At 36.5% G+C, this 13527-nt stretch overlaps 1 protein-coding gene across 1 annotated transcript in view; it reads left to right on the top strand.

Annotated features, from left to right (window-relative positions):
- Positions 1-11608: 11608 nt before the first annotated feature.
- LOC144956521 (ras-related protein Rab-20-like) overlaps positions 11609-13527 on the top strand; it is a 17850-nt gene continuing 15931 nt past the window's right edge. Inside the window, exon 1 of the mRNA XM_078887069.1 lies at positions 11609-11747. Coding sequence (XP_078743195.1) covers positions 11728-11747 — 20 coding nt within the window. The 5' untranslated portion in view covers positions 11609-11727. The remainder of the gene's footprint in view (positions 11748-13527) is intronic.

Here is a 13527-nt window from a genome sequence, read left to right as displayed (position 1 = left end):
ATGACAGTGTGATCTTGGAATCTACATCCGTTCCCGATTTGTAGCATTCCCCTTTGTCATACTTTTTCTTGGCTGCTTTAATTGTAAATCTATAATCTTTAGACTGTCCCATTTTCTTCCTTTTTACTGGCACTGAAATGACCTAATTGTGTCACAAGCGTCGTAAAACCCTTAAAAACAAACTGTATATCTTGTTCTTTATAAAGGTTTTTATTTCACTCTCTATTAGTAAAAATTCACCCCTATGCCTTGGTTTTCTATATCATTTCTTATTGTTTTCCGTTTGACTTAACTTAATGTACTTGTTCTTGAAAGGGACCATAATTTAGTTTTTGTCTGGGCCTCTCAGATTATTTTTGCTGAGAGGTTGAGTTGGACGGATGTTTGGAGTTTGTTGTTTTATTGGGGTTTTTTTTGTTTTGTGTGTGTGGTTTGGGGTTTTTTCGTTTTGTTTTTATTTCATTCTGTTCTTTTATAAACTGTCCTTCTACTATAGCGTCTTATTGTATGGATATTTATATATTATAATTATCATTGGTGTAACCTTCTTAGTAGAATTTTTTTTTTCATTTGTCTGAGTGGGACTTTGAATTTGAGCAGTCACATACCACTGTGGGTGGAAGGAATTCCCTTGATGATGTGGAAGGGAATGTGGCCTTTACAGGGCTGGTACATTATTCCTCAGAGTTGCTATGTCTTATTTGCCCATTTCATTTAGCTTTGTGGTTTTGTTCTTGGGCCAGTCTGTCTCATTTCACCTACAGGGTAGGCAGGAGGTCACTTGCTGTGCCTCCTATCTCCCTATATGTTTTCCAACTTGCTTTCTGTCTTTGTCTCAGAGTGCAATTACTTAGTTTTGTCCTGGCCACGACCAGAGTCCTTGCTGGGAGGGAAATAGTAAAAAAAAAATTTGAAGATGATATACTTCTCCTTGTAAATCATCTCTCTGTTTCGTAGTCTTATATTTTTTTGTTTTAAATATGTAATGATTTGAGTGTCTACCTCCAAGTGGGATCCTGTGTTTATGTCTAGATGAGACTTTTAGGTGATCTCAAACTAAATACATTGATAGTCTGTATTTGGAATCTACATTTGTTCCCTATATGAACCATTCCTCTTTGTCTTTACTTTTTCTCTTGTACTTTTAATTCTAAATCTTTCTTTTTGCTGGCGCTGATTTGACCTATAAAAAAATTCAAAAACAAAAACAACAAAGCAATTAAGCAAATAATAGGTATATGCTTTTCAGGCCATAATCTCTAAGCCATTTTTAATATGACTTTGAAATCACAAAGAACAAATTATCTCCAATTACCTACATAGTATTTTTATTATATTATTATCGAAGTCCAAATCAGTATTTTTTATTGTTAAATTGGATGCATGAAGTAGAATGTTTTTTTACCCTTTTATCCCCACTGTTTACTGTGCGGGGGCCTGTGATCTTCCATCATGGGCCGAGGGAGTTCCTTTCGCTGTTTCCTCTGTGTCCCCCCTAATGTCTGGTCTACTACCATGATGGTTTATATGTCCTGTTGGGAGTTTTGCTTTGTCCTTGACTGGAACTCTTAGCCATTATGGAAATGGTCTTTTTTATTTTTATTTTTCTTTTTTTAAATTGGGAGATGACATTTTATTCCTTGTAAAATCATTCCCCTAGTTTAAAATTTATTGATATTTTATGATAATTTTTTCTCTTTGTCAGACCCCGTGCTTGTGTGATGGTACCGTCAAATGGGGTAACTTTGCCTCAAGGGGGAAGCTTTATGTCTGTTGTGCGTTTTGAATAATCTCAGCTTTGCTGCAATTATTGTACCTGTTATAAAGACTTGGATTTTTATCAAAGGATAATAATTGCCACAAAACTAAAGAATCTCTTATTGGTCCAAAATTCAAGAGGTAAAGTTTTCCCTTTAGGCAAAGTTACCCCAGTTGATGGTACGTAGAAAATTATTGATTGACCACAGGCAGGTGTATGTTTTTATTCAAATCGGGCGTTTGGGTTTTCCATCTAAAATATTTTGATACTTAATTTTGTCAAATTTTATCTATTTATGTTGAAGAAATGATTTACTGCCATTTGAGCAACTACAATAAGCAATGGCCATGGCAGAGTTAAATGCTCTTATTTCAATAGCTGTGATGTAAAGTATTGAATGTGATTGATTCCCCGCATTCATTATCTACTTATCAACAATTTTTTTTTCTTTCGCCTATTCTCATAGATGGGGGTGTTTGTCAATAGACTTACAGTGTGGGTGTTGGAAACTGTGTTCTGAGAGACATCCACAATCACCCTCTGTTGATTTTACCTAAAAAGTCAGCATTTTTAGTTTGAAATTTACCAAATTGATTGGTTATCGAACGAAAAACTGCTAACTGTGTGGGGCCTTAGACCTCCCATGGTAAGCAGGAGGTCGCTTGCTGTGTCTCCTATCCCAATTTGTTTTCCGAGTTTATTTCTGTCTTTGTCGAGTCCTTGGCTAAAAGGGAAACAGTCACGTGTATAATTGTGGGTGATATTATTTTCCCTTTTAAATTATCTCTTTGTTGTGTGTTGTTATATGTGTTGTTTTGAATGAATAATGTAAGCATTAGAGTGTTGGAATCCTGTGCTTGTGTCTGGATGAGACTGTAGAGTGATTTTAAAAATGCACGCTTTTTTTCTCCATATCAACAAGATGTAAATAAAACGTCCATTTTGATTTATAAATGACCAATGATAGATACCATTTCAATGGACTGGAATGCAAACGTTTTTTTTTTAATTTGCAAAAGGGAGCGAAATATAAATTTTCAAATTATGAAGGCATGAAAGGTTACTTGCTCAGTTGATTTTTTTAATGTTTTAATTTTTTAATGTTTTAATTTTTTAATTTTTTTTTTTTGGGGGGGGGGGGTTGTGCTTTGTTTTGTTTTGTTTTTTTGTATTTTGCCATCTTTACTTTTTAAGGACTTGTTTTAAATTCACCCTGAATGACTTACACAGTGAACAAAGAGGAAAAACATTTATTTTTGTTTGATTTAGGAAAAAAAAAAAAGAGATGAGAGACAAATAGAATAATAATGATGAGATAAACTGTTTTTCCTCTTTTTGACAGTCTTTCACTTTCATTCTCAAATTGTTGATGTCGTCGATAAGTAACACAACATATATACGCTTACTTCTATTTTCTTTACGTGTAAAATATATATATATATTTTGCTTCTTGTCCTCTACTTTTTTTTTTACTCATACTGGTATGAGCTAAAAGTGTATCTTTCGAATGACCTAAAAGGTTTGGACCGAGTCTTCGAAAAGCGCCCATGCAAAGAGGTCGTTCGCTGTGTGTTCTATCCCCCGTATAATGTTTTGCCTTTGCATGCAGCTCTCTGTCCTTGATCTGGATTGAGATTGCTTGGAGATTTTTTCCTGATCCGAGGTTCTAGCTCAGAGGAAAACAGTATATTCCTTTTTTTTAAATTTAATTGTTTTTTTTGTTGTTTTTTTTTGGGAAGAGATTTTTTTTACCCTATACTATAAATCATCTCTCTTTTATATATGTGCTACTAAAGTTGTCAATTTCGAATTTATTGTACTATATAAAATTTGAGTGCATCCTTCATTGCGGGATTCTTTGTCCGTGTCTGGATGGGACTTCTAGGTCATGTCAAGATATTGCACATAGGTGAGGATTGCTCATGGAATCTTCTGGTCCCTATTTGAACCAGTTCCCCTTTCCCGGTGAGGTTCCTGACCTGTTATAGTGGCCAGGAGGTCACTTACTGTATCTTCTATTCCCTTATAACTGATTTGCTTTCTGTCTATGTCGTGGAATGAGATTACTTGGTTTTGTCCTAACCCAGGCCGGATTCCTTTACTGGGAGGGAAACAGTCAATTGGAATTGGATAGCTATAGTTTTGGGAGATGATTTTTTTTTAAAACTTGTAAATCATCTCTCTTTTATGAGCTGTTACATTTTTTGTCATAGTTTGTAAACATTTGAGTGTGTTCCTCTTAGTGGGGACCTGTGCTGGTGTCTGGATGAGACTTTTAGATGATCTCAAACTAAGTACTTTGATAGTGTGCTCTTGGAATCGACATGTTTCCTATTTGAACCAATTCCTCTTTGTCTTACCTTTTCTTGGGTGTTTTAATTTTAATTCTAGAAGATTTTCTTTCCCATTTTCTTCCTTTTTACTGGCGCTGATATGACCTAAATGTTAAACCCTTAAAAACAATAATGCAAACAGTCCCCCCTTTGTCTTTTTTTTTTTTTGGGGGGGGGGGGTTCTTTGTTTTTTTTAACTTCAAATCTTCGACGTTTCTCTCTTCTTTGTAGCGTCACAAGCACTGTAAAACCACTAAAAAAAAAAGATCTAAAAGTGTTGCCTGTGCTGTGAACCGCTTAAAAACAAAGCAAAACTCAAACAACTAATTTGCGACTTACAGGAGTTTAGTTTTGTTTATGAGACATTCAGATCTATTTATCTAATTTATATATTATATGTCTTTTGACTAGTTAGTATTTTATCTTGTAAATAATGACGATACGCTTTTTCATATTTCCTGATAACTACCTTCAACAGGGGTAACTTTGCCTCAAGGGGTAACTTTTCCTCTGTGACTTTGGAACATTTTGACTATTCCCAGTTTTGTAGTAGTTATTTTTCATGTGAAATGACTTGCCTGTTTATCAAAAAGGATATTCCAGGTTGCCAATTTTCCATATATTTTTAAGGAATTCAGTATATCAACCCTCAGTATATTTTCCAATCACCTGCTGGTCAGAAAAAAAGTAAGTACATAGCAAGTCATTTTTTTACTGGAGTTCAGCACTCAGAAAGGGGTCGGTCAGTGTGTTTGTGTGTAAAAGTTCAGTAAATTTTTGCCTTCTGAATTGGTATCCATGGGATATTATTGTCACAAAACTAAATATATACTCTGCCAAAATTAAAGTGGCAAAGTTTCCCCTTATGGCAAAGTTTCCCCAGTTGACGGTAAGTTTGTTGTTTGATTTCTTTCTGCTTTATGAAACTTTGTAACTTTCATCTGGGATTGTTTTTGTTTTGTTTTGTTTTTTTGTTTCACTTTCATCATCATCATCATCGTAACATGCATTTGATATTCTGATTGAATTGCATAGTCTCTCCATAATCACTATATTATTAGTATTATTATTATTTTCATTATTAATATTATATTCTTTTTATTATTACTATTTTCATTATTAATATTATATTTTTATTATTATTATTATTATTATTATTATTATTATTATTATTATTATTATTATTATTATTTATTATTATTATTATTATTTATTATTATTATTATTGATATTAATATTATTGTATCATTACTATCATTATGTAATGTCGAGGGTTTAACATTTGGCACAGTTTATCATGAGATGGTATTTCTAATGTTATGTACGAAAAAGTAAATAAAAAAGAGAATAAAATTATTGAATCGTCCATTGTAATTTTTTTTTTTAATTTGCTTTTTTTTAAGTAGTCATTCAGAGCCATATTCTGCCCATGGAGCCGGAGTTTGTTCCGGTTTCTATAGCGTAAAACGGACAATAGCAATTGCTTGCTATCCTTTTGACAGGACGTAGTCTATCTCAAAGTCAAAGTATTTTCCGCCAAACAGCTGGGTATGATTTGTGAACATTTGAGTGTATTCCTCTTAGTGAGTACTTTGATAGTGTGCTCTTGGAATCTACATCTGTGTCCTATTTGAACCAATTCCCCTTTATCTTGCCTTTCCTTGGATGCTTTAATTGTAATTCTAAAACTTTTTACTATCCCATTTTCTTCTTTTTTACTGGCGCTGATATGACCTTAATGTGTTGCAAGTGCCGTAAAACCCTTAAAAACAAAACAAAAATAAACTGCTGGGTAGACAGGGAGGGGGGGGGGGGGGGGTCAGACCAAATAGCTCGACTGCACCCGGGATCGATTTCGGTCCCATTGCGTGTTATGTGAGTGCTCTACCAACTGAGCTATTTTTATTTTATTTTATTTGGATTGATTTGCCACTGAAGTGGCCCTTAAGTATTGCAAGCTCTCTAAAACCCTTAAAAACAAAAACAAAAAATTAGATTGGGATATCACAAGACGAGCCATTCAGAGAAGAACTGCCATGCGGAACTGAGCTCCCCAAGAATGAATGGGTAACACAACAGAGCACGGGCAACTGGGTTGGGTTCCTGACCTCCCATAGTGGGCAGGGAGGTACTTACTGCGTCTTTTATCCCTATATCTGTTTTCCAACTTGCTTTCTGTCTTGGTCTTGGAATGAGATTACTTGGTTTTATTTTGGCCTGATACTCTGGCTGAGAGGGAAACAGTCAAATGTATAGTTAGTTTTGGGAGATGATATTTTTTTTCCCTTGTAAATCATCTCTCTGTTATGCACCATATTATGTTTTGTATACATAATACATATGATTTGTAATCATTTGAGTGTATTCCTCTTTTAGTAGGGACCTGTGCTTGTGTCTTAATGAGACTTTTAGGTGATCTCAAACTAAGTACTTTGATAGTGTGCTCTTGGAATCTACAATTGTTTCCTATTTAAATTCCCCTTTTGTCTTCCCTTTTCTTGGGTGTTAATTGTAATTCGAGAACGTTTTACTTTCCCATTCTCTTCCTTTTTACTGGCGCTGATATGACCTTAATGTGTTGCAAGCGCCGTAAAACCCTTAAAAACAAACAAACAGAGGAAGGGCAAAAATTGGGAGAACTGCTGGAAGCATGAAAAAGTGGGGGCTGGCTGAGACTAGCTTGTGTACCTGTGGATGCCCAGAGCAGACGATGGAGCATATCCTAAGAGAATGCCAGGATGGGCCCAGCTGCACTGACCATGACCTAAGAGTCTGATCCACAGATGCCATGGAGTGGGTTTGGCGCTGGAGTGACAAGCTATGATGATGACTAGCTGGATCCTCTACCCCCTTCCTGGCCCCCACTCCATCCCTAAGAAAAAGTAGTCATTCAAAGCCATAAGGCCCATGGAGACAGAGTTTATCCCGGTTTCTCTTGCGTTTTACGGACAGTAGCCATTGCTTGCTACTCTTTGGACAGCACACGTGTCCATCGCAAAGCACTTTCCGCTAGATCTAACAGATCCAGTTACCCAATCTATGCAGGGTGGAACGGGGGGGGGGGGGGGGGGGGGGGAGCGTTCAGAAAAGAAAAATCCTGACTGCACTCGGGAACGATCCTAGTCCGTTTGCATGTGTGAAGCTATTGCTCTACCAACTGAGGTATTGGAACTTCCCGTGCACAAGAATTTCAATCGAGAGTGAGCTTTCATTAGTTGTTTTTGTTTTTTTGTTGTTTTGTTGTTTTTTTTATAAGCATTTATTTGTGATTTTGGTTGGGTATCAAATTCGAATGTTAAGTAATTTCCTCAATTGCTTGCGGTGGAATACATCCAGCTTATATTCGTTTCCTTTTGTTAGTGCCCACGTGCCGCAGTTGCACAGTAAGACTGACTTCACCATAGTCCGAATAGTTGGAGTTTATGGGTAGGGTTCTTGACCTCCCATAGTTTGACCCCGCGGTTTTTTACAAAAAAAAAATATTTCAAAATTTTGCAAAGAAAATGATGAATTTTGCGGAAGAAAATAAGTAAATTTTGCAGGTTTCTAAATATGTTGTATCACACCTAACAACTAACTACATGCAACCCATATCTCTGTGGAATTACGCAATTTCAAACTCAAAATTATGCAAAATTATGGGACAAAAAATAGCAAAATTTTGCCAGAAATTATGCTGATTTGGAAATAGGCACAAAGTTGGGAAAACAAAATTCCAATTTAAAAAATTGCTATAACTATAACAAGGAAGTAAAAAATTCGGATATATGGCCTGTTATTTAATTTAAATAAAAGAAGAATTTGTCAAAATTTTGCACCACGTGCAGATTCTGCGGTTGCAATGCAAATTAGAAAATTTCCCCTAATTTTGCGGCCGCAAGCTGTGCACAAAACCGCGGGGCCACCATAGTGGGCAGGGAGGCACTTACTGTGTCTTCTATCTGTCTATATCTGGGCGGGGTTTTGACCTCCCATAGTGGGCAGGGAGGCACTTACTGTGTCTTCTATCCGTCTATATCTGGGCGGGGTTTTTGACCTGCCATAGTGGGCAGGGAGGCACTTACTGTGTCTTCTATCCGTCTATATCTGGGCGGGGTTTTGACCTCCCATAGTGGGCAGGGAGGCACTTACTGTGTCTTCTATCCGTCTATATCTGGGCGGGGTTTTTGACCTCCCATAGTGGGCAGGGAGGCACTTACTGTGTCTTCTATCTCCGTATATCTGTTTTCCGACTTGCTTTCTGGGTGGGGTTCCTGACCTACCATAGTGGGTAGGGAGGCACTTACTGTGTCTTCTATCTCCCTATATTATCTGTTTTCCAACATGCTTTCCTGGTGGGGTTTCTGACCTCCCATGGTGGGCAGGGAGCACTTATTGTGTCTTCTATCCCCTTATATTATCTGTTTTCCAACTTGCTTTCTTTCTTTGTCTTGGAATTAGATTACTTGGTTTTGTCCTAGCCCTGACTGGATACCCTGACTGGGAGGGAAAATCATATGTATAGTGTTAGTTTTGGGAGATGATAGTTTTTTTGCTTGTAAAACATCTCTCTGTCATGATTTTTTAGCTATGTATTCTGTAAACATTTGCGTGTGTTCCTAATTCTCTTAGTGGGATTCTGTCCTGGTGTCTGGATAAGACTTTTATGTGATCTCAAACTGAGTACATTAATGGTATGCTCTTGGAATCTACATCTGTTCCCTATTTGAACCAATTCCCCTTTGATTGTAAATCTAGAATATTTTGACTATTCCATTTTCTTCTTTTTACTGGCGCTGATTTGACCGAAATGTGTCTTAACCGCCATTAAATCCTTAATAAGAAAAGCAAACAATAGTTTTGAGTTTAGTCATTTTGTTTTAATCTTGTCCTCTCTTTAAAAAAATACGCTGAAAGGCTTGTTTAGTGCAGCATTTGACAGGTGTTTGACGCCTCTCTACATCTTCTTTGTCTCATATCAACGATCAAACCTTTTTCGCACGTTTCCTGTTTTCTCATTTTCTTGGCAAAACAGTTATCTCGGTTTTGTTTGAGTTTCCAAGGAGCTTCTTGTATCGTTTTCCCAATGATATCAACATTGATACAGTATGATCAATTCCTATGAAGTCTATATCATGCGAGTCAGCTATTTTCAGGGGGTACTATGGCTTCGAAAATGACCTCCTCCCAAAGAAACTAGAAGCCTTTCAGAACAAATGTCTGAAAAGAATTTTTAATTTATTTTGGCCCACAAAAATGAAAACAGTGGATTCATTAAAGAAAGTTGACTGCATTTGTATTGAAGCCAAATAAAAAGAAGATGGCGTTGGCTGGGTCATGTGGCCAGAATGGAAAAAGGGTCACTTCCCAAGACAGTCCTGTACTGGACAGCAGATGGGAAGAGAAAGCGGGGAAGACCCAAAGAAACCCGGCGAAGGACCATGGAGAAAGAGTTAAAAGGAAGCAGGCCTGTCCTGGAATACAGCCACCGCAAAAGCAGCCGATCGCAAAAAATGGAGATGTCTGGTGGATGCCCTATGTGCCTTAAGGCCCGAAGAGGATTAAGTAAGTAAGTATGGCTTCGTGTCTGGGCGGGGTCCCCGAACTCCTATAGTGGGCAGGGAGGTACTCGTTCTGTCTTCTATCCCCCTGTATCTGTTTTCCAATTGCTTTCTGACTTTGTATTGGAATGAGATTACTTAGTTTTGTCCTGACCCTAGCCGGAGTCATTGGCTGGGAGAGAAACAGATGGATGTATAGTTATAGATTTGGGAGATGATATGTTTTTCCTTATAAATCATCTCTTTCTTTTGTACTATTTTTTTAAAAATTTTAACATATTATGACTTGTAAAGAGCATTTGAGTGTATACCTCTTAGTGGGGACTTGTGCTGGTGTCTGGATGAGACTTTTATGTGATCTCAAACTAAGTACACTGATAGTGTGCTCTTGGAATCGACATCTGTTCCCAACCTGTGCCATTTCCACTATGTCTTACTTTTTCCCAACTATTAACGCAATCGCACCACCAGAACTCAAGCTAGAAGAAACAACCCCAAAAAAGTAGCCCACAAACTGAAAGACCTCACCCTAATAGGCTTCAACAGTCATGACGTCATTTTGCTCGTAATGACGCATGGTAACTTAGTAACTGGCTCTAAACTATCGGAAAAGGACGGACGCCCTTATGAAATATTTCTCTGACGAGCATAAAAGTGTATCCAGGGGAGCAAAACATAAATATGTGACCCACGTCTCAAAACGGTATTATGTCGGAACGAACCAAATGCTTAACTCTCTCCTTACCAGCTATTTTCAGGATATTCCACAAAACGTCACACCCAACTAACACAAAAATAGATTTTTTATCACTCAAACGCAATAGCAGTAAAGTTATTGCGATACAAAATTTCTTTAGCAAAACATGATCTACAACACACTGTTCATTTTCTTTAAATTTTATGATGTACAAAAGAACTTTGAATAAGAAAAATGTTGGTTGTATCGTAACGAATGTGACGATTTTCCTATGGGTGGTAAGGAGAGGGTTAAAAACCGAATTAAATGTTAAACTGGTCAAAATAATAAATTGTTGGCATTAGCACCCTAAAATATGGTATCCATTCTCCTCAATAAAACATACAAACTCAACACAAGTCTGATATTTCTGGCTATACATTCAATTTTCAACATCTTAACCATCCCGACTAATTACCGTTTTGAGGCGAAGGGTCACATATGATCTTGTTTACACTTTTATACATTATGATCACATGACATATGCAAATTTCTAACCGGCATGAAGAATAAAAAGTACCGATTTTCTTTGTTTAGAACAACGCTGCTCGCCTTTGGTGGGCGACCTGACATCAGACTATTGAATCCTATTACCCCATTAAACACCATCATAAATGAAGCTCCCAGAACATCACGACTCAAATCCAGAACTGAAAAACTTCGAGAGTGGGGAAAACCTGGAGGGAATATTGGACAAATACCAAGGCCGAGGGAGGTGGGAGTTGTTAAAGACCCAACAGAATTTATGCCAGGCTTCAGGAATGGCAATCGAAAACAGTGGGTCTTATTATTATTATTATTATTATTATTATTATTATTATTATTATTATTATTATTATTATTATTATTATTATTAATTATTATTATTATATTATTATTATTATTATTATTATATTATTATTATTATCTATATCATCATCATCATCATCATCATCATCTTCTTCTTCTTCTTCTTCTTCTTCTTCTTCTTCTTCTTCTTCTTCTTCTTCTTATTATTATTATTATTATTATTATTATTATTATTATTATTATTATCATTATTATTATTATTATTTATTATTATTATTATTATTATTATTATTATTATTATTATTATTATTATTATTATTATTATTATTATTATTATTATTATTATTATTGAACAGTCCAACGTTAGTCCAAGGCTTCAAGCACTCTGGTATTTTCTTTTTAAAATGGATCACTTGACCTGAAATATTGTAAAAAGCTGTCCCTATTGTTTAGGTACTGAAACGAAGTTGCACTTCAACTCGGGGAAAAGTTTGAGTGGGCGTCGACACTGCCTTTGACTTTGGTGTTTCGAAATGTTAGACATCACGGGAACATGACAATCGCCCAGTAATGTCAAGCAAAAGGAAAGCGTACGTTTGATTTTTTTTTAACGTAGACTTAATCTGCATAATTTACCCCTTTAAACTTTATGTTGAAAATTAGATATTGATTTGATTAGTCATTGTCACCATCCACTGTCGTCACTGTCACCACATGCAACTAGACTACAACACAAATAGACTATCTATCGAAATTGAAGTGTTAAAATACCAATAATAAATAATAGACAAAGTCGCCGTGCACTGCTCTAACGTTACAGGGTGATAAAAGCTTGTATCTGGCTAGGTTAATAAAGTATGGGTTAGGTTCATCTTTGTATTATAGAGATTTGATTGTAATCCTCTCATACTCATACTCATTGGGATCCTGTGCTTGTGACTGGATGAGACTTTTACGTGATCCCAAGCCAAGTGATGATATGCTCATGGAATCTACATCTGTTCATTATTTGAACCAATGTTAGAAGATTGGGTTGCAAGGATTGACATTGAAACTGGGTGGGGTCTATTGACTTCCCATATCTGAACAAAAACATCAGTCGATCTGTGGAGTCAAATACAAGTGGGCAGAATAATTAGTTAGGTATTTTTGGGTATTATTCTTTGCTTCCAGTATGTTTGTCAATCGCATTTTGCTTTTACCGCCTAATCGCACACAGCCCTTATACGCTACGCATTCCAGAAAAATTGAATTTTTTCTATTTTTCTATCTAATCGCTCCACTTAATCGCACACCATCCCCGCTTAGTCGCTACACCTTGATTGAAGTGAAAACCAACAGCCATATGAAATCAACGGTGCTGTTCTCGTTCCACAAAACTTTTCAGCCAAAGCAATCGATAAATTCGTAAAAATGGACGACAATATAACCATCAACGGTGAACTGACATCTCAGGATCCACTGGACTCCATTCAGCCACACAAAAGACAATGCCCAGGTAATGAAGATGAGGATGAGTTATCAGAATGTGACACACCACCCCTGAAAAACACTGAAAAACATGACATAGTAGACAAACTACGTCACTTCATCCAAGAAGAACGCTTGACCGATGATCTACATTGGCGAGATTGGAGACAAAGGTTTATATACAGCTTGCACAAAATAGAAAGCAATCAACGCTTCGCGATTACTATTCTTACAAACAATAATGTCACGTTTTGTTGTCGATAAAACATGAAAAAGAAAAGATTTTTAAAAAGAAAAAATAAGAAGAAAAATATAAAAAACAAACAAAATAAATAAATAACATTCTAATGAGGTCACGTCTAGAATGTGACGGTCCGCTAAGCCTGTAGAAAACTCAGAAGTAAATGTCCTACATGAATGGCACATGAAAGCTGCTGGTTAGATGTTATTTTTAGCTTCTCCGCTTAATCGACACACTAATCTGAACTCCTGAGGGTGTACGATTAAGCGGAGAAGGCTGTAATTCTTAAGCTAGCTCATTCAATAAAAAGATAGCAAATGGAATATAAAAGTGGAAGCCATTGTCCATTCTTGAAGCTGAAATAAATTGTTTGTGACAGGGTCCTGTTAATTAAAAAAAAAAGCAACTTGAGATTTAATATGGCGCAATATCCACTAAATGTGCTCAAAGCACTTTACAATGCCTCTCTGAAAAACAGCAACACTTAGAGCAAGACATGATGCCTGTTAGGTGATCCAGTCCAAGCCGGTTCCCGACAAATTGTCCCAATTAAGCGGCGGACTTGAAATTGGGCAATTTTTCAGATTTATCATAGTCCACCTAATAATCAGGGAGACTTGTTTGACGTCCAATTTGGGTTACTTCAGAGGTCACTTGAC

The sequence above is a fragment of the Berghia stephanieae genome, chromosome 11, assembly GCF_034508935.2.
Source record: "Berghia stephanieae isolate SIO BIC M18660-M18661 chromosome 11, UCSD_Bste_1.3, whole genome shotgun sequence".
NCBI lineage: Eukaryota > Metazoa > Mollusca > Gastropoda > Nudibranchia > Aeolidiidae > Berghia > Berghia stephanieae.
The sequence above is the reverse complement of the archived record's forward strand: the minus strand, read 5'-3'. Positions and strand labels throughout refer to the sequence as shown.